Source organism: Cetorhinus maximus, chromosome 8 (genome assembly GCF_964194155.1).
Source record: "Cetorhinus maximus chromosome 8, sCetMax3.hap1.1, whole genome shotgun sequence".
NCBI classification, from domain to species: domain Eukaryota; kingdom Metazoa; phylum Chordata; class Chondrichthyes; order Lamniformes; family Cetorhinidae; genus Cetorhinus; species Cetorhinus maximus.
This window is the reverse complement of record NC_135886.1, coordinates 12,535,161-12,559,588: the sequence shown is the minus strand read 5'-3', so window position 1 is coordinate 12,559,588 and position 24,428 is coordinate 12,535,161. Positions and strand designations below refer to the sequence as shown.

The 24,428-nt window shown below is 42.9% G+C and overlaps 1 protein-coding gene across 5 annotated transcripts in view; it reads left to right on the top strand.

The window, feature by feature from the left end:
* LOC144683435 (suppressor of tumorigenicity 7 protein homolog) overlaps window positions 1–24,428 on the top strand; it is a 153,937-nt gene that overhangs the window by 90,058 nt on the left and 39,451 nt on the right. For all 5 annotated transcript variants that reach the window (XM_078546444.1, XM_078546440.1, XM_078546441.1 and 2 more), the window contains exon 11: window positions 9,838–9,940. In XM_078546444.1, coding sequence (XP_078402570.1) covers window positions 9,838–9,940 — 103 coding nt within the window. The remainder of the gene's footprint in view (window positions 1–9,837; window positions 9,941–24,428) is intronic.

Here is a 24,428-nt window from a genome sequence, read left to right as displayed (position 1 = left end):
CAATTAGATAATGACCAGCTCATCTGTTCGAAGTGATGTTGGTTGAGGGATAAATATTGGCAAACTTGTGCCATGGATCTTGCATACCAATTTGAGAGGGAAACCGGGGCCTCGGTGTAATATCTCCTCCAAAACAGAAACTGACAGTACATCGTTCACTGAAGTGTCAGCCTTGACATCACTGCAGGAGTTCCTCAGGGCAGTGTCCTCGGCCCAGCCATCTTCAGCTGTTTCAAAAATGACCTTTTCATTGTAAGGTCAGAAGTGGGGATGTTCGCTGATGATTGCACAATGTTCAGCACCATTCGCAACTCCTCAGCTACTGAAGCAGTCCATGTCCAAATGCAGCAAGACCTTAACAATATCCAGGCTTGGGCTGACAAGTGACAAGTAACATTCATGCCACACAAGTGCCAGGTAATGACCAACTCCAACAAGAGAGAATCTAACCATTGCCCCTTGACATTTAATGGCATTACCATCACTGAATGCTCCACTAACAACATTTTGGGAATTGCCATTGACCAGAAACTGAACTGGACTAGCCATATAAATACTGTGACTACAAGAGCAGGCTAGAGGCTAGGAATCCTGCGGCAAGTGTCCCACCTCCTGAACCCCAACGTCTGTCCATCATCTACAAGACAAGTCAGGAGTGTGATGGAATACTCTCCGCTTGTCTCCAACAACACTCAAGAACCTTGACACCATCCAGGACAAAGTAGCCCACTTGATTGGCACTCCACCCATGAACATTCACTCCCTCCACCACCGACGCACAGTAGCAGCAGCGTGTACCATCTACAAGATGCAGTGCACCAAGCCTCCTTAGGCGGCACCTTCCAAACCACTACCATCTGGAAGGACAAGAGCAGCAGACAGATAGGAACACCACCACCTACAAGTTCCCCTCCATGCCACTCACCATCCTGACTTGGAACTGTATCATGTTCCTTCACTGTCGCTGGTCAAAACCCTGGAACTCTCTCCCCAACAGCACTGTGGGTGTACCTACACCCCATGGACTGCAGCGGTTTGAGAAGGCAGCTCACCACCACCTGAAGAGCAATTAGGGATTGGTAGTAAATGCTGGCATAGCCAGTGATGCCCACATCCCAAGAATGAATTTAAAAAAAGCTTGAATCTCTGGAGTGAAACTTGAATACACTTCTGATTGTGGTGTTAATGCTACCAACTGAGCCTAGAGATAACATTATTGATTGTAAGAGGAGCAGACAACTGAGGAATGTAAATGATTTGATGGTTACACATGGCCCTGTGTAAGATTTTTCTCTGAAAAAAGAGAGTCCTGAATGTATAATGCAATTTGTACACCTCTGGATGCCCAAAGCGGTGTGAAATCAATTTAGTACTATTGAAATGAAATAATTAGTCTGCATATTGGGGGTGTGCCGGAAAGAAAGTTGCTGTTACGCAGATTAGCTTCACGCAAGCCCATCGAGCAGCCATAACGCACTGTGGACAGGATAAATTGCCTGACAGTGTGAGTCCTGCCCATGGCAGTTGCCGGCTAATTGGATTGACCGGCAACTCCAACAGTCATGGCAGCACCAAGGTCTTATTAATGGGCGCTTCGGGACTGCAACCAGTCCCAAGAAGAAGGCCAAAGGATCCTGGAGTAAGGTAAGTCCGGGGTTTTGGGAGGGGGAGGTTTGGGCAGCTTAGGGAGGTGGGAGGTGGTGGTGGTGGTGGTAGGGAGACTGGGCAGGTAGGAAGAAAGTGGGGGAATGCGATTGCCCCCCTGATGCACCACGGGGCAGCCCTTGAAGATTGTACCATCCTGTTCCTTCCCACCCTGTTAAAAGGTTTTAACAAAAGCGCCCTACCTACTCTTGCCTGACTGCCCATGCCAGCCCTATTATGGCGTGGGCAGCATGTTATCAGTTGGCTTGTTTCGGGCTCAATTGACCCATGATTATTTATTTAAATATGGCAGTCGGGCTGCTGATTTCGGCACCCGCCCACCTACCGTGTTATGCGAGTGAGCTCGGGGCTGGGCAGGAAGGTGGTGGAATTGCCACCCTCCCGATTTTATGTGCCCCCCTTGCCGAAAATGCGCCTGGCGGGGGCACATAAAATCCAGTCTAATATTGTAATATAGGATACACTGCAGCAAAATTTTGCCCAATAAGCTTCCAGGAACAACAATGTGACAATGACCATGGTAACATAGTGGTTACTAGATTACTAAGCCAGAGGCCTGGACTAATGATCCACAGATAAGAGTTCAAAACCCACCACGGCAGCTAGGGAATTTTATTTGGTCTGCACTGGAGTGCTGCTTTAGGCTGCATTTGAATGCTTAAGTTGGAGTTTGGTGAGTGAGGGAGTTCAGTGAAGAGGAAGGGAGGTGATCCTTTCATTTTCTACCTTTCCTCGGAAAGAAAAGTGGCGGTCTTGGTAAGTAGGACCTGGTGAGCATTTCTACTGTTTCTAATATCCTCTAAACTAGAGGAAGGAGAAGTTAAGGGAAAAATTTAAGGGTATGGCATGGCAGCTTGGCCACATGGAATGCACCTCCTGTGCGATGTGGGAGTCAGGGACACTTCCACTGCCCAGGGCAAACACATGCCGGAAGTGTCCCCAGTTGCGGCTACTCAAAATCTGCGTTTTGGAATTGGAGCTGCACCCTATCAGCATATCATGTTATTCCTTTCTCCCTCAGGTGTTTATCTTGCTTCCTTCTAAATGTACCTATACTATTCACCTCAACTACTCCCTGTGGTAGCGCATTCCACATTCTCACAACTCTGAGTAAAGAAGTTATCCTGAATTCTTTATTTGATTTATTAGTGACTATTTGATATTTTTTGCCCCTAATTCTGGTCTGATCTGCAATTGGGAACATCAGCTCCACATCTACCCTATCAAATCAGAAACTCACCAAGGCTCCTTAGACAGTACCTTCCAAACCCACAACCACTACTATCTAGAAGGAAAAGGGCAACAGATACATGGGAACACCACCACCTGGAAGTTCCCATCCAAGCCACTCACCATCCTGACTTTTATTGCCATTCCTTCACTGTTGCTGGGTCAAAATCCTGGAACTCCCTCCCTAATAGCACTGTGGGTGTACCTACACCACATGGACTGCAGCGGTTCAAGAAGGCAGCTCACCACCACCTTCTCAAGGTTAATTAGGGATGGGCAGTAAATGCCAGCCTAGCCAGTGAAGCCCACATCCCTTGAAAGAATTTTTAAAAATCCTTTCATAATCTTCAAGACATTTGTTGGGTCACCCCTTCAATCTCTTTTCTAGAAAAAAGAGCCCTAGACTATCCAGTCTTTCCTGAAAGACATAATCTCTCAGTCCTGGTACATTCTAGTAGATCATCTTTGCCTCTTCTCCAGTGCCTCTATATCTATCTTATATTTTTGTGAAGGCCAGAACTGTTCTCTGCACTCTAAGTGTGATGTAACCAAGGTTCTATCCAAATTTAACATAACTTCTTTGCTCTTTAATTCTTCCCTCTAGAAATGAACATCTGTGTTTGGTTAATTTTGTACTGTTTACTGATTGGTACTTGTTTAATAAATGGAAGTGATATTTGATCTGATCAGCATGGTTCACTTAGAAGTAGTGGTTTGTGGTTTGTCTTAATGATATTTGAACCAGTTATTATTTTCACTCTATAAAAACTATCTAAGTGTGATGAGACAGGGTGAAATGCTCTGCAGACTCACTGGAGGTGAAAACGCTAAAGAGTATGACAATTGCAACAGTATAGGTACACCTGAAACGTTACATCAAATAAAGCGTGATGTATCATGGAATATAGGAAGATCGTCTGTGGCTTTGTGGGAGAGGGTAGTTCTCATTAACAGTGAAAAAATTTGGAAATAATTCTGAGATATCTGCCCAGAAACAATGTATTTGATTAGATCCTGGAAATTCCGGGGAGACGGTGATGTAGTTGTCATGTCGCCGGAATAGTAATCCAGAGGCCCAGGCTGGTGTAGCTGGTGGAATTTAACTCAATTAATAAATCTGCAGTTTAAAGCTAGTCTTTAGCTCATGATATGTAATGGCAACCATTAAACTATCATCGATTGTTGTAAAAACCTGTCTGGTTTGCTAATATCTTTTAGGGAAGGAAATCTGCCATCCTTATCTGATTTGGCCTACATGTGACCCCAGATTTACAGCAATGTGGTTGACTCTTAAACTACCCTTAACTGCCAGGTGGGGAGGGCACAGAGAAGCTGCAAAGAGATATAAACAGTTTAAATGAGTGGGCAACAAGATGGCAGGGAGTACAATGTAGGGAAGTGTGAAGTTATGTGCTTTGGTATTAAGAATAGAAAAGCAGAATATTTTTTAAAAGGTGTGAAACCCAAAAGCGTTGATGTTCAAAGAGACGTAATGTCCTCCTTCAAGGAATGCAAAGTTAGTATGCAGACGCATGCTAGGAAGGCAAATGGCATGTTGACCATGGAGTGCAGGAATAAAGAAATCTTGCTACAATTGTACATGGTTTTGGTGAGACCACATCTGGAATGCTGTGTGCATGGAGTTTTGGTCTCCACATTTAAGAAAGGGTGTACTTGCATTGGAGGCGGTTCAAAAATGGACAAAAGAGCTGAACTCCCGAGGTGAGGAGAGGGTGACTTCAAGGCCGCATTTGATTGAGTGTGGCATCAAGGAGCCCTAGCAAAACTGCAGTCAGTGGGAACCGGGGAAAACTCTCCACTGGTTGGAGTCATACCTAGCACAAAAGAAGGTGGTTGTGATTGTTGGAGGTCAGTCATCTCAGCACCAGGAGTTCCTCAGGGTAGTGCCCTTGGCCCAACCATCTTCAGCTGTTTCATCAATGCCCTTCCTTCCATCATAAGGTCAGAAGTGGGGATCTTTGCTGATGATTGCACAATGTTCAGCACCATTCGCAACTCATCAGATACTGAAGTAGTCCATGTCCAAATGTGGCATCCCCTGGATAATATCCAGGCTTTGGCTGACAAGTGGCAAGTAACATTTGAGTCACACAAGTGCCAGGCAATGACCATCTCCAACAAGAGAGTCTAACCATCACCACTTGACATTCAATGGCATTGCCATCACTGAATCCTCCACTGTCAACATCCTGGGGGCTAGCAGCAGTGTGTACCATCTACAAAATGCACTTCAGGAATTCACCAAGCCTCCTTTGACAGGACCTTCAAAACCCATGACCACTACTATTTAGAAGGACATGAGTCATAGACAGATGGGAACACCACCACCTGGAAGTTCCCCTCCAAGTCACTCACCATCCTGACTTGGAAATATATCATCATTTCTTCATTGTCACTGGGTCAAAATCCTAGAACTCCCTAACAGCACTGTGAGTGTACCTATACCACATGGACGGTTCAAGAAGGCTGCTCACCACCACCTTCTCGAGGGCAACTAGGGATGGGCAATAAATGCTGGCCGTGCCAGTGAAGCCCACATCCCGTGAATGGATTTTTTAAAATGTGAAGGTTCACTCAATTGGTCCCTGGGATGAGGGAGTTGTCTGATGATGTGAGACTGAGTAAATTGGGCTTATATTCTCTGGAGTTGAGAAGAATAAGAGGCGATCTCTTTGAAACCTACAAAATTCTGAAGGGGATTAATAGGGTAGACGCTGAGAGATTGTTTCCGCTGGTCGGGGAATCTAAAACATGGGGGCACAGCCTTAGGTTAAGGGGCTGATCATTTAGGACTGAGATGAGGAGAAGTTACTTCACTCAAAAGGTTGTGAATCTTTGGAATTCTCAACCCCAGAGGGTTGTGGATGCTCCATCGTTGAATACATCTTAAGGTATATACAACTTGAGGTAAATACATTTAAGTTGGACTAGACAGATTTTTGGTGTCTCAGGGAATCAAGGTATATGGGGAGTGAATAGGAAATTGGAGTTGACGTTGGGGATTAGTCATGATCGTGTTGAACGGCAGAGCAGGCTCGATGGGTCACATGGTTTACTGCCTCTGTTTCTTGTGTTCTTGCATCACTGCAAGAGCTGGACTTTAATTTTTCTTTCATGGCCCCTTCTAGCCCCATTAACACTGCTGGCCCTCTGAGGAACTGTCTGCTTAATTGGCAAGACAGCTGCAGTCTCCAACATGGCTGCCATCTGCCTTTGCTGTGGTGCCAGGCAGGCAGCTCTCACCTTCTGGAGGCGCTCGACACCTCTAATTGGAAGCTGAGCCCTGGCCAGTAAGGACGTTTGGTTTTCAGCGACACTGTCGAGGCACAGGCTTGGCATCCGGAATTCATCTGGGTGTTGGGTTCCTGACCCCACTTTGAAAATCCGGCTCATGATACCTGTAGTCTCTTCGTTGAACACAGGTACAGTGTATTTGTCATCAGTAAGGCTAGAAAGACTAAAAGGAACATACACCTGCAATTTAATAGTGGAATGAAACATTGTGTTTTACACGGTATAATAGTACTTGCCAGTACAAAGCAACATAGCCTCTAACTTAACTGAAGAAGCACCATGGGAGATTCACTAATAAAAGTATAGACTTACAGAAGTGTTATAGACAGTAGCACCAACGCATTTGTCTTCAAGTTGGCTTACAGGGTTAAATTATGATGACAAGTTGCGCACATTTGGCTTGTATTCCCTTGAGTATAGAACATTGAAGGGTGTTCTGATTGAAGTATTTAACAAGGATTTAACAGGGTAGATGCAGAGAAAATCTGTTACCTCTAGGGAAATCAAGAATGAGGGGATTATAATAAAATTAGAGCAATTCAGGAGTAAAAGCAGGAAGCACTTTTTCCACACAATGAGTAGTAGAAATCTTGCTCCAACCCTCCCAGAAAAAGCTGTTGATGCTGATTTGGGGGCGTAGTTGAAGCTTTCAAAACTGAGGGAGATGCCTTTTAGGTTGGTAAGTATATCAAGGGGTATAGAGCTGAGACGGTGAATGGAGCCATGATCTAATTGAATGGTAGAAAAGGCTTGAGGTACTGAATTGTCCCTACCCCTGTTGCAGTATTGTAATTCATGCTTTAAAAGATGGGGACAGTAAACCTTTCTCTACCTATCATTCATTGTAATGTCTGCCACTGGTTTCATACAGATTACTATTGAGAGCGTCATCTAAGAGGGATCCTGGCAGAATTAGCACAGGAATATAAAGTAGAGAAACCATTCCTAAGTTTCAGAACGCCTGCGTTGTCTATGCAGTTTAAATGGCTTGTAGCCAGTTCAAGGCCGTTACACATTCCTGGCCTTCAGATGCTAGCTATAAATAACTGGAGCTCACTTTCGCAGTTCCTGACCTCATCTGAATTCCCTGGATAGTTCAGAGTCTTGTAAGGTACCTATATTTTCCTGTATTGTTGTAGCACTGTTGACAATGCTGCATGCTGTCAAGTTGTGACAGCAATAACATGTATTGATGTAGTGCCTTTAATATAGCGACCATTCCCATCCACATTGCTCCCTCAACTGTGTACTTTTCACACTTCACTTTCTAATGCTTAACGAGCGATACAGAGTAATGGGGGGAAAAAATGATTGAATAGGAAAGAACTGCTGAAGTCAGGGATTATCATCCATTGGATGTCTTAACATACGATGTCATGCTTTGTAACAGAAAGTCATTGATTCTCAAGATTTGGAGAATGTTGAAAATTATTTGGATGTCAACTCTGCCGGTTATGATGTCCTCTGAAGCCCTCAGTTGAATTATTGCTCCAACCCTTGCTGCCAGGCATCCGTTACCCTTTACATGACATGTCCAGAATCCACAATTCCATATTTCACACGAAGGGCAGTTGCCATGCAGGATCATTTATTAAGGAAGGTTATTTACACATTTGATTCAAAGGTTCACTTTCCATTATTCTGTCCATATAAACCCGTCTGAGCCCTCAATTAGATTCCATCCTTTAATTGTTATTCTATACAGAGTTACTTACATTTCTATTACATACCAAAAAGATGAACAAAGGAAGATTGGATGCTGAGCTGTAATAGGACTGAAATTATGATCAAAAAGAGGAGACCTGTTTTAAAGGGAGGGGGTTATTTGTTCATGGGATGTGGGTGTCACTGGCTGGGCCAGAAGTTATTGCCCATCCCTAATTGCCCTTGTTCAGAGGGTTTTTAGGAGTCAACCACATTGCTGTGGGTCTGGAGTTACATGTAGGCCAGACCAGGTAAGGATGGCAGATTTCCTTCCCTAAAGGAACATTAGTGGGTTTTTACAATGGTTTCATAGTCATCATTAGACATTTAATTTCCACCATCTGCCATGGTAGGATTTGAACCCAGGCCCTCAGAGCGTTACCCTGGGTCTCTGGATTACCAGTCTAGTGACAATAGCACTACACCACCTCCTCCCTTTGAGAATCCCAGAGAGGGTAATAGTGTGAATTAGGATGTGAGGGAAATAGCGGCTAAACCTGTGCGCCTGCGTGCGCCGCCATGACGATCAGTGGCGACAATGTCTTGAAAACAGGCACCAATGCCAAAAACAACAAATCACACCAACACCTGATAACCACCTCATATGTGGCACTTGTGGCAGAATCTGTCTGTCATGGATTGGTCTCTTCAGCCAGCAACAAAAGTGCACCATACAAATCTATGCCACCTCAAATGGATTTGCTGCTTGTCCTTCAGGGTAACTCTGGGATGGTTGATGAATATTGCCCTGCCATTATTACTAACATCCTAAGAACAAATATTAAAATAAAATGGCATTTGAAACATTTCAATTCATCCCCAATTTTAACAATTATCTATCGCAAGGATTTTTCACAAGTGCAGAGATAATCCAGTTGAACCTGGATGTGTAACAGTAAAAGTGTTATGCGGCATAAAACAAGGCTGTGATTTGTAACGTTGATGTGAATCAGTTGCATTGATAGGTGATTCCAAGAACAGCTATTTGTTGGTCACCATTCTGTTTCCTAGTGTTATCTGCTGCTTCCTCATTTTTCAAAGATAGCACCTGTTTTAATACAAAATTCTTCCTGCTGTTGTAATGAGAGATGTGTTTTTAGATCCTAGCTTAGTGGCTTGACGCCTAGGTTAAAGGCTTAGCCCTGACTGCTCAATCTGTACAAGGGGTATGTAGATTTGCATCAAGTTTACAATACAGAAAATATGCAATTTGGCCCAACAGGTTCATGCCAGTGTTTGTGCTTCACTTGAGTCTCCTTCTCCCCTATGTCATCTGATCCTATCAACATTCTCTATCCCTTTTCCCTCATCTAGCTTCCCCTTAAATGCTATTCCTCTCAACATCAATATGGCATCCTGTTTACATTCTAACTGTTCTGGGTAAAGAGGTTTCTCCTAAATTCCTTATTAGATTTAAGGGGGCCAGTTAGCTCAGTTGGCTGGATGGCTGCTTTGTGATGCAGAGTGATGTCAACAGCGGGGGTACAATTCCTGCACCGGCCGAGGTCATCCTTCTCAACCCCACCCCTTGCCTCAGGTTAAAATCACCACCAGTTGTCTCTCTCTAATGAGAGAGCAGCCTATGGTCCTCTGGGACTACAGCGACTTTCATTTTATATTAGATTTATTAATGTCTGCCTTATATTTATGGCCCCTAGTTTTAGTGGAAACACCTTCGCTACATCTATCCAAGCGAACCCCTTCATAACGTCAAAGATACCTTTTGGGTCACCCTTCAGCCTTCTCTTTTCTAAAGAAAAGAGCCCCCATCCTCTTCAGTCTTTTGCAAGTGAAGGAGAATACATAAACGTACATATTCGTGTTTATTCAGGAGGGACGCAGTTTGAATTTTAAATTCTTGGTCATCATCTGGAGTAAATGGGCTTTATGTTAAAGTTCTTCCTTGTTTTTACCTGTACGTAGGTTCTCTCCAGAGGCAGCTTCTCGGCGAGGGCTCAGCACAGCAGAAATGAATGCTGTGGAAGCAATACACAGGGCGGTAGAGTTTAATCCACATGTGCCAAAGGTAAGTGTCTCAGCTACCATTGGTTCAAATTCAAATGATTTAATTGGTAGCAGTCTTGCTTCCAAGTCAGAATGTTGTGGGTTCAAGCTCTGATCCAGAGATTTGAGCACATGGTTTAGACTTAAGTGGGAGTGCTGCAGTGTCAGAGGTTCCGTTTCTTCAGATGAAATATTAAACCAAGGCCCCGTGCGCCTGGCTAAAAAAATCCTGGAGTACTGCTCAGAAAAGAACAGAGGAGTTCTCCCAGTTTCCTGGTCAACATTTGCTCTTAACCAACAGATTATCAGTAATTTATTTGATTGCTATATATACGGGACCTTACTGTACGTAATGTATATCCTGATGGTATAAAAGATACCATATAAACAAAAGTTCTTAATGTACAACAGTGATTTAGATTATGCAATGATTGGTCACCATTAATAAAGAGAATGTGGTACCCTGCATTAGTTTGGCAATGGTCTATTGTGGGAAAAGGCTCTGAATATATCAAGTGTGAATAGTAATTCTAGGATAGTTTACAAATATACTTTGTTAAGCTTGCCAGGATTTAAATTTAAGACAAATTCACACAGCACTCCACCTCTTACTTGTTACTTCTATTCTTTGAATTTTCATAAAATGTGATGCCGAAAGCATAATACCCAATAAAACAGCGAGAGAATGATATGTACACCATAGGGTTCGGGGGAAAAATGGATGAATGATGTGTTTATCTCGGACATTCTAGAATGATCAGAACAGATGTTTTTTTTTTTAAAAAGTACTTTGTTTGGCTCCCTGATCCATATGGTGACAGAATTTACGGTAGCAAATGTTTATTTATTGGTGCACAGCAAGAATACAATTTTATCTTAAATGCGCAGGAAAAATACTCTGCAGTGATTATAGGATGGTTATTAATCCTTCAATGTGGAGATCATTACACATAATAGGTGGGATGCCTTGCCTCCCACTGCCATTCATCACCAGCATTGGAAAAACTAGACCAAAGTCAAACAAAAATTCCACAGTGTGTATGGGCTCCTCTCCTGATAAGTTGGCTTATGAAAGAAAAATTGAATTATTAAATAATTTGAATTATGCAATTTTTTAATACATTCATGGGATTCATGCATCGTTAATCCCTAATTGTCATTGATAAGGTGGTGGTGGTGATCTGCCTTCTTGAACCACTGCTGTCCATGTGGTATAGGTACACCCAGAGTGCTGTTAGGAAGGGAGTTCCAGGATTTTGACCCAGTGACTGAAATATATTTCCAACTCAGGATGGTGAGTGGCTTGGAGGGGAGCTTCCAGCATGTTCCCAGGTGTTCCCATGTGTCTGCTGCCCTTGTTCTTCCAGATGGTAGTGGTCATGGGTACGGAAGGTGCTGTCTAAGGAGGCTTGGTGAGTCCCTGTGCTGCATCTTTTGGATGGTGTACACTGCTGCAACTGTGCGTCAGTGGTGGAGGAAGTGAATGTTTGTGGATGGGGTGCCAGTCAAGTGGGCTGCTTTGACCTGGATGCTGTCAAGCTTCTCGAGTGTTGTTGGAGGCAAGTGGGGAATAATCCATTGCACTCCTGACTTGTGCCTTGTAGATTGTGGACAGGCTGTGGGGAGTCAGGCGAGTTACTGCAGAATTTCTAGCCTCTGACCTGCCCTTATAGCCACAGTATTTATATGGCTAGTCCAGTTCAGTTTCTAGTCAATGGTAACCCCCAGGATGTTGATGGTGGGGGATTCAGCGATGGTAACACCATTGAATGTCAAGGATTGATGATTGGATTGGCTCTTGTTGGAGATGGTCATTGCCTGGCTCTTGTGTAGCGCATGCTATTTGCCACTTGTCAGCCAAAGCCTGGATATTGTCCAGGTCTTGCTGCATTTGGACATGGACTGATTTGGTATCTGAGACGTCACGAATGGTGTTGAGTATTGTGCAATCATCAGCGAACATCTCCACAACTGGCCTTATGATGGAAGGATGGTCATTAATAAAGCAGCTGAAGATGATTGGGCTTAGGACACTACCGTGAGGAGCTCCTGTAACGATGTCCTGGGATTGAGATGATTGACCTCCAACAACCACAACCATCTTCCTTTATGCTAGGTATGACTTCAACCAGTGGAGAGTTTTCCCCCGATTCCCATTGATTCCAGTTTTACTAGGGCTCCTTGATGCCACACTCAGTCAAATGCTGCCTTGAAGTCAAGGGCAGTCACACTCGCCTTACCCCTGGAGTTCAGCCCTTTTGTCCATGTTTGAACCAAGGCTGAAATCAGATCAGGAACTGAGTGGCCCTGGCGGAACCCAAACTGAGCATCAGTGAGCAGGTTATTGTTAAGCAAGTGCCACTTCATAGCACTGTTGATTACTTCTTTCATCACTTTACTGATGATGCAGAGTAGACTGATGGGACAATAATTGGCTGAGTTGGATTTGTCATGCTTTGTGTACAGGACACACCTGGGCAAGTTTCCACATTACAGGGTAGATGTCAGTGTTGTAGCCGTACTGGAACAGGTTGACTAGGGGCGTGGCAAGTTCTGGAGCACAAGTCTTTAGTCCTATTGCCGGAACATTGTCAGTGTCCATAGCCTTTGCAGTATCCTGTGTCTTCAGCCGTTTCTTGATACCACGTTGGGTGAATCGAATTGGCTGAAGACTGGCATCTGTGATGCTGGGGACCTCCAGAGGAGGTCTGAGATGGATCATCCACTCGGCACTTCTGGCTGAAGTTTCTTGGAAATGCTTCAGTCTTATCTTTTGCATTGATGTGCTGGGCTCCTCCATCATTGAGGATGGGGATATTTGTGGAGCCGCCTCCTCCAGTCAGTTGTTTAATTGTCCAGCACCATTCACAACTGGATGTGGCAGGACTTCAGAACTTAGATCTGATCTGTTGGTTTTGGAATCGCTTAGCTAATTCTATGACTTGCTGCTTATGCTGTTTGGCACTCAAATCATCCTTTGTTGTTGCTTCAGTGGATTGACACTTCATTTTGAGGTATACCTGGTGCTGCTCCTGGCATGCCCTCCTGCACTCTTTATTGAACCAGGGTTGATCCCCTGGCTTGGTGGTAATGGTAGAGTGGCGGATATAGTGAGGTTATAGATTGTGGTTGAATACAATTCTGCTGCTGCTGATGGCCCACAGCGCCTCATGGTTGCAAAGTCTCAAGTTCCTAGAACTGTTCCAAATCAATCCCATTTAGCATGGTGGTAGTGCCACACATGATGGAGGGCATCCTCAATGTGAAGATGGGACTTTGCCTCCATAAGGACGGTGCAGTGGTCATTCCTCCCGATACTGTCATGGACAGATGCATCTGCGGCCGGCAGGTTGGTGAGGATGAGGTCAAGTATGTTTTCCCTCTTGTTGGTTCCCTTACCACCTGCCACAGACCCAGTCTAGCAGCTATGTCCTTTAGGACTTGGCCAGCTCGGTCAGTAGCGGTACTACCGAGCCTCTCTTAGTGATGGACATTGAAATCCCCCACCCAGAGTACATTCTGCGCCCTTGCCACCCTCAGTGCTTCCTCCAAGTGGTGTTCAACATGGAGGAGCACTGATTGAGAAGTACTGAGGGGTTCAGGTACATGGTAATCGGCAGGAGGTTTCCTTGCCCATGTTTGACCTGATGCCATGAGACTTCATGAGGTCTGGAGTCGATGCTGAGGACTCCCATGGCAACTCCCTCCTGCCTGTATAGCACTGCTAGGTCTGTCCTGTCTGTGGGGACAGGACATACCCAGGGATGGTGATGGTGGTGTCTGGGACATTATCTGTAAGGTATGATTTCGTGAGTATGACTATTCAGGCTGTTGTTTGACTAGTCTGTGAGACAGCTCTCCCAATTTTGGCACAAGCTCCCAGATGTTGGTAAGGAGGACTTTGCAGGTTCGACAGGGCCATTGTCATTCCCAGTGCCTAGGTTGATGCCGGGTGATCCGTCCGGTTTCGTTCCTTATAGGCTTCGTAGCAGTTTTATACAACTGAGTAGCTTGCTAGGCCGTTTCGGGGGCATTTAAGAGTCAACCGCCTTGCTGTGGATCTGTCACATGGAGGCCAGACCAGGTAAAGTTGGCAGATTTCCTTCCCTAAAGGACATTCGTGAACCAGGTGGGTTTTTACTACAATTGACAATGGTTTCATGGTCATTATTAAACTTTTAATTCCAGATTTTTATTGAATTCAAATTTCGCCATCTGCTGCCGTGGGATTTGAAACCGGGTCACCAAAGCATTACCCTAGGTCTCTGGATTACTAGTCTAGTGACAATACCATTACGTCACTGCCTCCCCCCAAATATAAATAACATAGCAAAGAGGGGATGTGGTGCTACAATTTTCAAATATCAGATGATTTGACTTAACCAACTTGAGACCAAGAATGGGCTGTATACCCAGAAGTGATTATCCAGTTGTCATCTGATCTCTAAGATTAGTTGATATATTGAACTATGCAACCAGATGAGATTACTGCTGCCTTTAATCATTTGCATGTGCCCATAGTTCTCTCCATATGTTTTGGAAGACAGGTAGATTAGAGAGCTGGAGTCCCACTGGGGGAAAGGGATAATTTTCCATTTTCCATCGGACAGTCCTAAGTTCCAATCCCATTTTAGATGGATACTTGAATTCAGCTGTCCTTTTCATGTGGCTTATGCTGGTTTGTGTTCAGATGGGGGAGGAACAGTCTTCTTTGCCCTGTTGTGTTGGGGGACAACCTGAAATGCGAATCAAACTGAAGATACAATAAGTCAACAAGTAAAATCGACAGTAGATTTTTAGATAAAAGCAAAAAACTGCGGATGCTGGAAATCCAAAACAAAAACAAAAATACCTGGAAAAACTTAGCAGGTCTGGCAGCATCTGCGGAGAGGAGCACAGTTAACGTTTCGAGTCCGAATGACCCTTCAACAGAACTGAGTAAAAATAGAAAAGAGGTGAAATATAAGCTGGTTTAAGGTGGGTGGGGTGGGGGGTTAGAGCTGGATAGAGGGCCAGTGATAGGTGGAGATAACCAAAAGATGTCACAGAAAAAGGACAGAGAGGTGTTGAAGGTGGTGATATTATCTGAGGAATGTGCTAATTAAGGGTAGAAAGCAGGACAAGCAAGGATTTTCAGATATGTGTATCCTGTTGGCACAGTGCAACCAAGTAGCCATGGTATGGAATAAATGCTTCAGTGCATTGACTCCCTGTGTTTCGTTCATTGCTTGTTGCTCATTGCTGTCAGATTCCTAAGCGTATTGTATTATTTTGACCCATGTAGCTACTTGGTGACCTGTCGGGTGGGGGGTGGGAAATGTTAGCGATGCAAGGCTGCATGCAAAATATAAGCGTATACACTCATCTCATTGAGATGATTTTATCGAAAAATCGTACCTGGAAGACTGGTTTTATAATCATCCCCTGTCTCATAACAACATCCCACTACACTGAGTTACTTTATTTACATTTATAATAAACTGCTTGTGTAAATGTCTTCACATAAAAGGTAGCGGTAACCTGGAATTTACTGCCCCCACCCCCAATAAAGCTGTCGAGGGTGGGGTCAGTTGAAAATTTCAAAACTGAGATTGATAGGTTTCTGTTAGGCAAGGGTATTAAGGGAACCAACATGGGTCGCTGTGCAGTACAGATCAACCATGATCTAGTTGAATGGCGGAACAGATTCGAGGGTTGAATGACCTACTTTCGTTTCTAAATTCCCCAGGACATAGTAATGTCACGGCATTACATGTTTGTACATGCAGTTTCTATTATATATGTGGACATAGTATTATAGAAATATAACAGTAAGGAGGGAATGAATTACTTGTGCACTCTTCCAATTATCCCCCTTGCTGTAAAACCCCACTTCACCGGAGACTACTCTTGGTCTTGACTCTCCATGCCCATTGCTAGCTGATTGCCTAGTTTAAAGTTGTAATTCTTTTCCAAATGTGTCAAGTTTCATGTTGTTTTGGTGTGTGATGTGCAACATTGTGGGCGATCAAGATAACATTCAGTGGGAGCTACTGTGTGCACTGACTTGCCTCCTTGAGCTCATAATTGAGGCTGAAATTCTAGTACAATGCTGAGGTGATGCTAGGCAGCGGAAGTGCGCCCTGTTGGATGAGACATTAAACCGAGGCCCCACCTGTCCTCTTGGGTAAATGTAATAAATTCCATGCTTCACTATTTTGAACAAGAGCAAGGGAGTTCATCCTGGTGTACTGGCTAATTTTTTTTCCCCTTGATCAATATCTGATCAATAACATATAGCTGTTCATAGGAGCTTGCTTTGCGCAAATTGGCTACTGTGTTTCCTACATTACAACAGGACCTACACTTAAAGTACTTAATTGGCTGTAAAGCACTTTGGGATGTCCTGAGGGTGTTAAAGGCGCTTTGGAAATGCAAGCCTGTTTTTCTTTACAAGGTGAAACATCCTCCTCAAATTCATTTTTTGACTGTTGTAGTCAGGATCTATTTTATTACTTTATTTTATATAAACATGAATACTCATAATAACGTTTTTGTCAATGTTCACAATATCTCATTCCACATTTTCAAAATTATTGTAAAAGCTCTGACCAATATATTTCAATTAAACTGACATTTATGGTCACAGTCTATACTTTCCAGACCACTTGGCTTTATCTTTTTCTGTTTTTCGTATTCCGTTTGGATTTTACTATGCAATAATGGACAAATTAAGTTTCACAATTCTTTGAAAATCCATAAAATGCAGGACAAGAAGTAATTAGCCAATACGGCGCTACCCCTTTAACAGTCGCTGTTGATAGTAATTAAACATTGCTGCTGTTTTGAATTAAAAGCTCACTTGCACTCAGAAAATGTATTTGTGAAAGTATTTAAGCAATAACATATGAGTGTGAGGAGTGTACCCAAAGAAACAGAATAAGCTGGGCACCTCGCGGACAATTCCTGACAAATGGTTCATGCAGGCATCTCACTGAGTTCTCAATTACACCTTTCCATAGTTTAATACATGATGCCTTAGGGAAAGAACAGAGTGTATTTTAACTGAGGCCTTCACCTCAGATGGGAACAATACGTTCTGTGAGGGGTGACTAAAATGAAGAGTTAAGTAGTTGTTAATCAAAATTGTCATCAGCTAAATTCAAACTGGAATTTCAATCTCATTTTTAGTTTTACAGAGACCAGGTTTAAACAGAAATGATTTTTTGAACTAAAACAAAGTAGTCAATGGTCCAAATTTTGTGAAACCAAAAGGGAAAGTTGAAACAGAAGAATGAAAGCTTAATTTTCAATCAAGCCCCAGCTTGTGAATTATCAGGATTTCTTATGCACTCTTGAGTTGAGAGAAAAGTGAAGTAAGGCATTTTTAAAAGATATAAAACACAGAAGGCAAAAATGAAAGAAAAAAGTCAAAGAATGACGAGAAGCGATATATACTATAAGGCTATTTAAAGAAAAACATATGGGATCCTTAGCTTGAATAATAGAGGCATAGAATATAAGAGCAAGAAATCATGTGAATTTTGTTTATAAATCACTGGTTATGCCTCAGCTGGAGTATTTTTGTACCATTCTAGACATCATACATTAGGAAGGATGTCATGGCATTAGAGAGCGAGCGGAAGAGATTTACTGGAACGGCACCAAGGATGACAGACTTCAGTTATGTGGAGAGACTAGTAGCTTTCAAAAGGAATTTGGATACATACTTGAATGGAAAAAATTTACAGGCCTTTTGGGAAAAAGTAGGAGGAGTGGAACTAATTGGATAGCTCCGCCAAAGAGCCAGCATAGGGATCTTCTATTCCCCACTTTTCTTTCACTTATCACGATGTCTCGTCTTTCTCTTCTCCTTTCCCTTCTCTCTCTTTCATTGCTTCGTTCCTTTCTCGTTCACCCTTGATCTTTCCTCCACATTCCCCTGCCCACCACCACTCCCCCTCGCCAAAATCAACCCTGCCCCACAGAAGGCTCTCCTGGAGCAGTGTGAAGAAGCATGGCTGATGGGACCATTCTCAGTAGCTGTAAGGATTAACGCTGCATGACTTGCTGCTGTTGCTCTCTCATCTGCAGTCAAATTTTGGGAAAAGGTTGAAATAAAAAAGCCAACAGAGAAAAGCTCAAGTAAACTAAAACATTCATTTGACAAACTGTACCATTAGTAACAAATCAAGACCAACTCCTACATTCAAGTTACAATCAAGACAGTAATCCCCAATGCCTCAAATGCTGAACCCATTCCCTGATCATTGCAAGCTGTGGCTTCGACTAGATTTTTCAAACTTAAAGGTTTTTGTTGATTTGATAAGTAATTTTAGACAGCATGTGTTTCCTGGTGTGCTAACATATTTGGACCATTTGGTGTAACTGAACATAAAAGACTTGTAGCCTTGTTGATTGCGTGTTATGTTGTCCAGTTCACTTGTGGTTTAAATATAGTGTCACATGGGAATCCATGTGCTTTTGTTCCACATTATATTTCAAAGAACTAAGCATTGCAAATAGATTATAGTTCAAACTGGAAAGCTGGCAAACATTTAACAATGCAAGTATAAACCATTTAATAAAACTTTCAAAAATTTGTTTCAAACAAAATAGAAAAAATGTTCCCTGGTTTTACACATATATATATATATATATATATATACTCTGTGAAGAAGATTGGCAGTCCAAGGATGCTCTTATTGTTGAGGTCAGCTATTTTAGAAGATGTTTGGGCGGAATGGCGTTGCTCATTTGGAGAGCTGACGTAGACACGGTGGGTTAAATGGCCTCTTGTGCTGTAACTATTCTGCGACCCATTCATGGTTCCACTCATGGAGGTTATGTGAGCAATAACATCTGATATGACTCTTTCACTTTCCTGGCCATTGGTCTCCAGCTCACTGACGTTGGTTTTCAACCTAAGTGTTTGCATTCACGAAGTTTGCAGGTTACCATTTTATTGTTTTGGACCATGGTTGTGAAGTTCTAGTTGGGAAACTCTGTGTAGAGCTTCATAGTCAGAAGCAGAAACTAACTGCTTGTGATCTGGCTCCATTTATGTCCAGTGGGCCTTTTGGTACACAGAGATTTCAAGTTCTACAGCTCACTATTGCAGTCAAGTTTGCTTGTTACTAATGGTACAGTGGATCCGTCCTTCAAAGTGCCATTTTGTCTCCTGCTTTCTTCTGCGGACGGTCGATATGGGTAGTAATACCAAAATGGGGAGGTTGGAGCATTTGTCCTATACCTTGACAGTGGAGTCCAGTCACCGAAACAAAATCACACCAGGTGATGCATTTGCCTGTTGAGTCCTTATAATATTTTTGCCTCTCTGGATACACAAGGTATCACAGTTGTTTGTGATAGCCTGGATGGAGGATCTTTACCTATATATCATTGTTCATGTTCCTTTTCTAACAGCACTGTAGGTATACCTACGCTACATGGACTGCATTAGTTCAAGAAGGCGGCTCATCACCAACTTCGAGGGCAATCAGGGATGGGCAATAAGTGCTTGCCTAACTAGCGACGCCCATATCTCGTGAAAGAATAAATAAAAATATTTATATTTGTTACTTTGTTTACATATGTACACCATATATTCATGTGGAAATATTTTGTTAGCGAACTACAGGTTTCTAATCTTTGGTGGTCATTGTGGCTCACAAGAGAAAAGCTGACTTATTGAGGATCTGAATAATTGTTCTTTGAGAACCCCTGGCATTTGTTGCACTGATTAAGTGATGATGGGCTGCCATCTTAAACTGCTGCAGCCTGTGTGACTGACACAATGGAGTGGTGTGCCAGGCCATTTTAAAGAGCAATTAGGAGTCAACCACCTGAATGAGGCACTGAGTCACTTATAGGCCCAGACAAGGTCAGGACAGCACATTTCCTTTTTTTTTTAAAAGGACATTGGGGAACCTGTTGGGTTTCTGACGATAATCTGACCGCTTCATGCTCACTTTTACTAATACCAGCTTCTCGTTCTGTTCAACCGAGCTTTCAGTCACCCCTCCTGATAACGCCTTATTTGGCTCAGTGTTAAACTTTGTTGAGTATGCCTTTGTAAGGCATCTTGGGTTATTTTCCCATGTTAACAGTGCTTTGTAAATGAAAGTTGTTATTCATTAGCTTGGCCTTAACATGCCCTTCAATTTGGTAATGCAATTGTTGTCAATGTGAGTCAAGGAACCAAATGATGCTGAGTTACCCGCTGATGTCCACACATTGGCCCTTTCCTAAAGGGCCGTGAGCTGGTATCCCTGGATGATTTTCCTTCGGCAACTCGGAGACACTGGGGCTTTCTGGGCAGCCCTGTTTGGTACCTTGGATAAGACTTATTTTGATTTGATTTTAAAATTCCCATGTTATTTCTGATGGAAGACTCACTGGCACACAGAAGGATGTCTTTTTTCTATTCTTTCATTGGAAGGTCAGCAATTGTTGCTTATTCTTAATTGCTCTTGAGAAGGTGCTGGTGAGCCACCTTCTCAAACAGCTGGTGTAGGTACACCCATAGTGCTGTTACGAAAGCAAGGTCTGTACTTATGCCTGCCTCCTCTTTCCACTTTGTCTCTTGTGAAGCTGGAGAACTTGGACCTGCATCTCATACTTGATCAGCATTTCAAAGCTAGACAGTTTCAAAGACATTGATTTGCAAAATTAGTCAAAGTATGGATTTAACCAAGTTCTTTTGGCAGAATAAATAGGCAGCGTTTAGAGTCAGACTTTATTTAACCTCAAGAAAACCATGTTCCCTGCCGAGAAACATTACCGTTTTCATTTGTAATCCTGAAACTATTGCTAACTATTGCCTGAAGGAGCAAGGTTCGTGACACTGGGCCATTGTGGGAATACGATTTATAGTATTATACCACTTTGAAATGAAGTATAATTTGAAAACTAGCTTGATAAATTATTTAACCCTACATTTTTTGTTTGTCAAGCTGGCTGTAATATTATCTAGTACACGATCATACAAATTTGGAGCAGGAGAAAGGCAGTCTCAAGCCTGCTCCGCCATTTAATAAGATTACGGGGAGAATTTTCTCCCCGTCAGGGGGGTTGGCTGCGCGCTGCCATTTTATGTAGGTGGTCCAATTAAGGCCTGCCCAGTGTGACCCACGCCTGGAAGCATTGAGCACTCCCTCTAGTTTAAGTGCAGAAAAATTTAATAAGGGAAAAAAAAAATTTAAGACATGTCCCCTCATGTGAAACTGTCACATGAGCTGTGACATGTCTATTAATTTTATTAAAAATTTTTACAAGACTTTTTAAAAACCTTCTTGAGACCTCATCCCGCCCATGGATGAGGTTCCTTGAAAAATGCGAAGGCCACCTGGTCTCTTCGCCTGCCCCCCGCCGACCTTAAGGTTGGACGGGCAGCTTAGTTTATTGATTTAATTGATAGTTAACTGGCCTTTGACAGTTCGGTGGGCACGCAGCCAACTCGGCTGTACGCCCACCGAACTGAAAACCTGAATGACGTGTGGTGACGCCGGGATACACGCCCGACGTCACCACGCATCATTTTACGCCTCGGCGAGCAGGCTCTGCCGCCGCTCACCGAGCCGAAGATTCTGCTCAATGACTGATCTGATTGTAACTTCAACTCCACATTCCCACCTACCCCTGATAACCTTACACCCCCCTTGCTTATCAAGAATCTATCTGCGTCTGCCTTAAAAATGCTAAAGACACTCAAGTTCTCCTTTTGAGGAAGAGAGTTCCAAAGACTTTCGACCCTGAGAGAAAAAAATTCTCCTCATCTGTTTTAAATGGGCGACCCCTTATTTTTAAACAGTGACCCCTAGTTCTGGATTCTTCCAGAAGAGGAAACATCCTCTTCATATCCACCCTGTCAAGACCCCTCAGGATCTTGTGTTTCTATCAAGTCACCTCTTACTCTTCTAAACTCCAGCGGATACAAACTTGGCCTATCTAACCTTTCCTCATAAGACAATACACCCATTTCCAGGTATTAGTTCAGTAAGTCCTCTCTGAACTGCTTCCAATGCATTTACATCCTTCCTTAAATAAGGTGACCAATACTGGATAGTACCCCAGACGTGGCCTCACTAATATCCTATACTACTGAAGCATAATCTCCCTATTTTTGTAATCAATTCCCCTCGTAATAAACGATAACATTCTATTAGCTTTCCTAATTACTTGCTGTACCTGCATACCAACCTTTTGCAATTCATGAACTAGGATACCTAAATCCCTCTGCATCTCAGAGCTCTGCAATTTCTCACCATTTAGATCAAATGCTTTTTTTACCCTGTTAAGAGAGACAATTCCAAATTTTCCCATATAAAACTCCATTTGCCAAATCTTTGCCCACACACTTAACCTATTTATATCCCTTTGCCCTCTTGTCCTTATGCCCTCTTCACAACTTACTTTCCTATTTATCTTTGTGTCATCAGCAAATTTAACAACCATACCTTCGGTCCCTTCATCCAAATCATTTATATAAATTGTAAAAGGTTGAGGTCCCAGCACTGATCCTAAACAGAAAATGACCCATTTATGTCTACTCTGTTTCCTGTTAGCTAGCCAATCTTCCATCCATGCCAATATGTTACCCCTTCACCATGAGCTTTTATTTTTTTGCAATAACCTTTGATGTGGCACTTCATCAAATGTCTTCTAGAAATCTAAGTACAGTACATTCACCGGTTCCCCTTTATTATCCACAGCATATGTTACTTCTTCAAGGAACTGCAATAAGTTGGTTAAACATGATTTGCATTGCACTAAACCATACTGACTCTGCCTCGTTACCTTGAATTTTTCCAAGTGCCCTGCTACAGCATCTTTAATAATAGCTTTTAACATTTTCCCTATGACAAACGTTAAGCTAACTGGCCTGTAGTTTCCTGCTTTCTGTCTCTTCCCCCTTATTTGAATAAAGGAGTTACATTCACCATTTTCCAATCTAATGGAACCTTCCCCGAATCTAGGGAATTTTGGAAAATTCAAACCAATGCATAAACTATCTCACTAGACACTTCTTTTAAGACCCTAGGATGAAGTCCACCAGGACTCGAGGACTGATCAGCCCACAGCTCCAACAATTGAAAATATGAAATGAAAAACTCTTCCCATTCCCCTTCAGGGTTCACAAATTTGAGTTTTCAAATCACTCTGTGGATTTCGTCCACCTTCTCCAGGTTTATAATCTAGCCCACACCCACTTCTGCTCCAACTCTGGATTACAGCCCTCTCCTCTCATTCCTACAGTGTGCCATTGAAGGCTGATCTTTCAGCCATTAAGCCCCTGCTGTCAGGAATTTTCTCTCTAAACATCTTATATTGCTACATTTCTCCCATCCTTCAAAATCTTTCTTAGAACTTACCTCTAGCTGTACTTTTATTCTTATTTTCCTCCACTCCTCCTAAACCAAGAGTATTGAGACCACTTGTAGCACCCTCATCATCATCCTGATTGAGATCAGCTCACTCAGCGTAGCTTGAGAATCGAATCTAGGATCTTTCTGATCCCTGTAGCTCACTTACTGATTTAAGTGTGAGGAGTCATGATATTGCAGCATATTGGAAGCTGTTAATTACTTTTTGTATCAGTCTTGGCTTGCCTTTGTGTCAGAAGGTTGTGGCTTACAGCCTCCCTCCAGAAACTGGAGTCCATAATCCAGATTGACACTCCCAGTGCAGCACTGCAGGGCACTACTCTGACAGAGTTGCTGTCATTTGGATGCAACAATACAACAAGATTCTCTCTTCCCTCTTGGGTGGACATAAAAGATCCCATGGCACTATTTAAAGAGGAGCAGGGGAGTATTTATCCCTCAACCAACATCACTTAAAACATATGACCTGATGGGTAATTGGCTTAATTGCTATTTATGAGAGCTTTTAATTTGTACATGTGCTGAGTTTTCCATTTCTGTTGGTCTACAGATTAAAATTTCTAAATAATTTCCTTGACCTAGTTAAACTTCAGTTATGAGGCTTTCTGACTGATTTTAGGAATGTGCAGTCCCATTGGGAAGTCTCTCCCATTGGGTGATTTGCGGAAAATTGTGGTCGTGCATCCTTTGAAAAACTGCGGGAAGCGTGGCTGATGAGCACTGCCTATGCACAAGACTCCCTGAGAGCAAAATTTGGTAAACTTACACCTTTAATAGGCCTTTTTAACTCAGTGGGGTTCACTGTCTTCTACAATGAGTATGGAAAAGTTGTCCTTGTATGCCTCATTACTTTCCATTGCTTAGGAACAACAGGCCATTCAGCCACTTGGAGCCTGTTCCACCATGTACTCGATGGAGTTTAGAAGGATGAGGGGGGGATCTGATTGAAACTTACAGAATACTGAAAGACCTGGATAGAGTGGACATGGAGAAGATGTTTCCGTTAGTAGGAGAGACTAGGACTCGAGGGCACAGCCTCAGAGTAAAGGGAAGACCTTTTAGAACAAAGATGAGGAGAAATTTCTTTAGCCATAGAGTGGTGAATCTGTGGAATTTGTTGCCACAGAAGGCTGTGGAGGCCAGGTC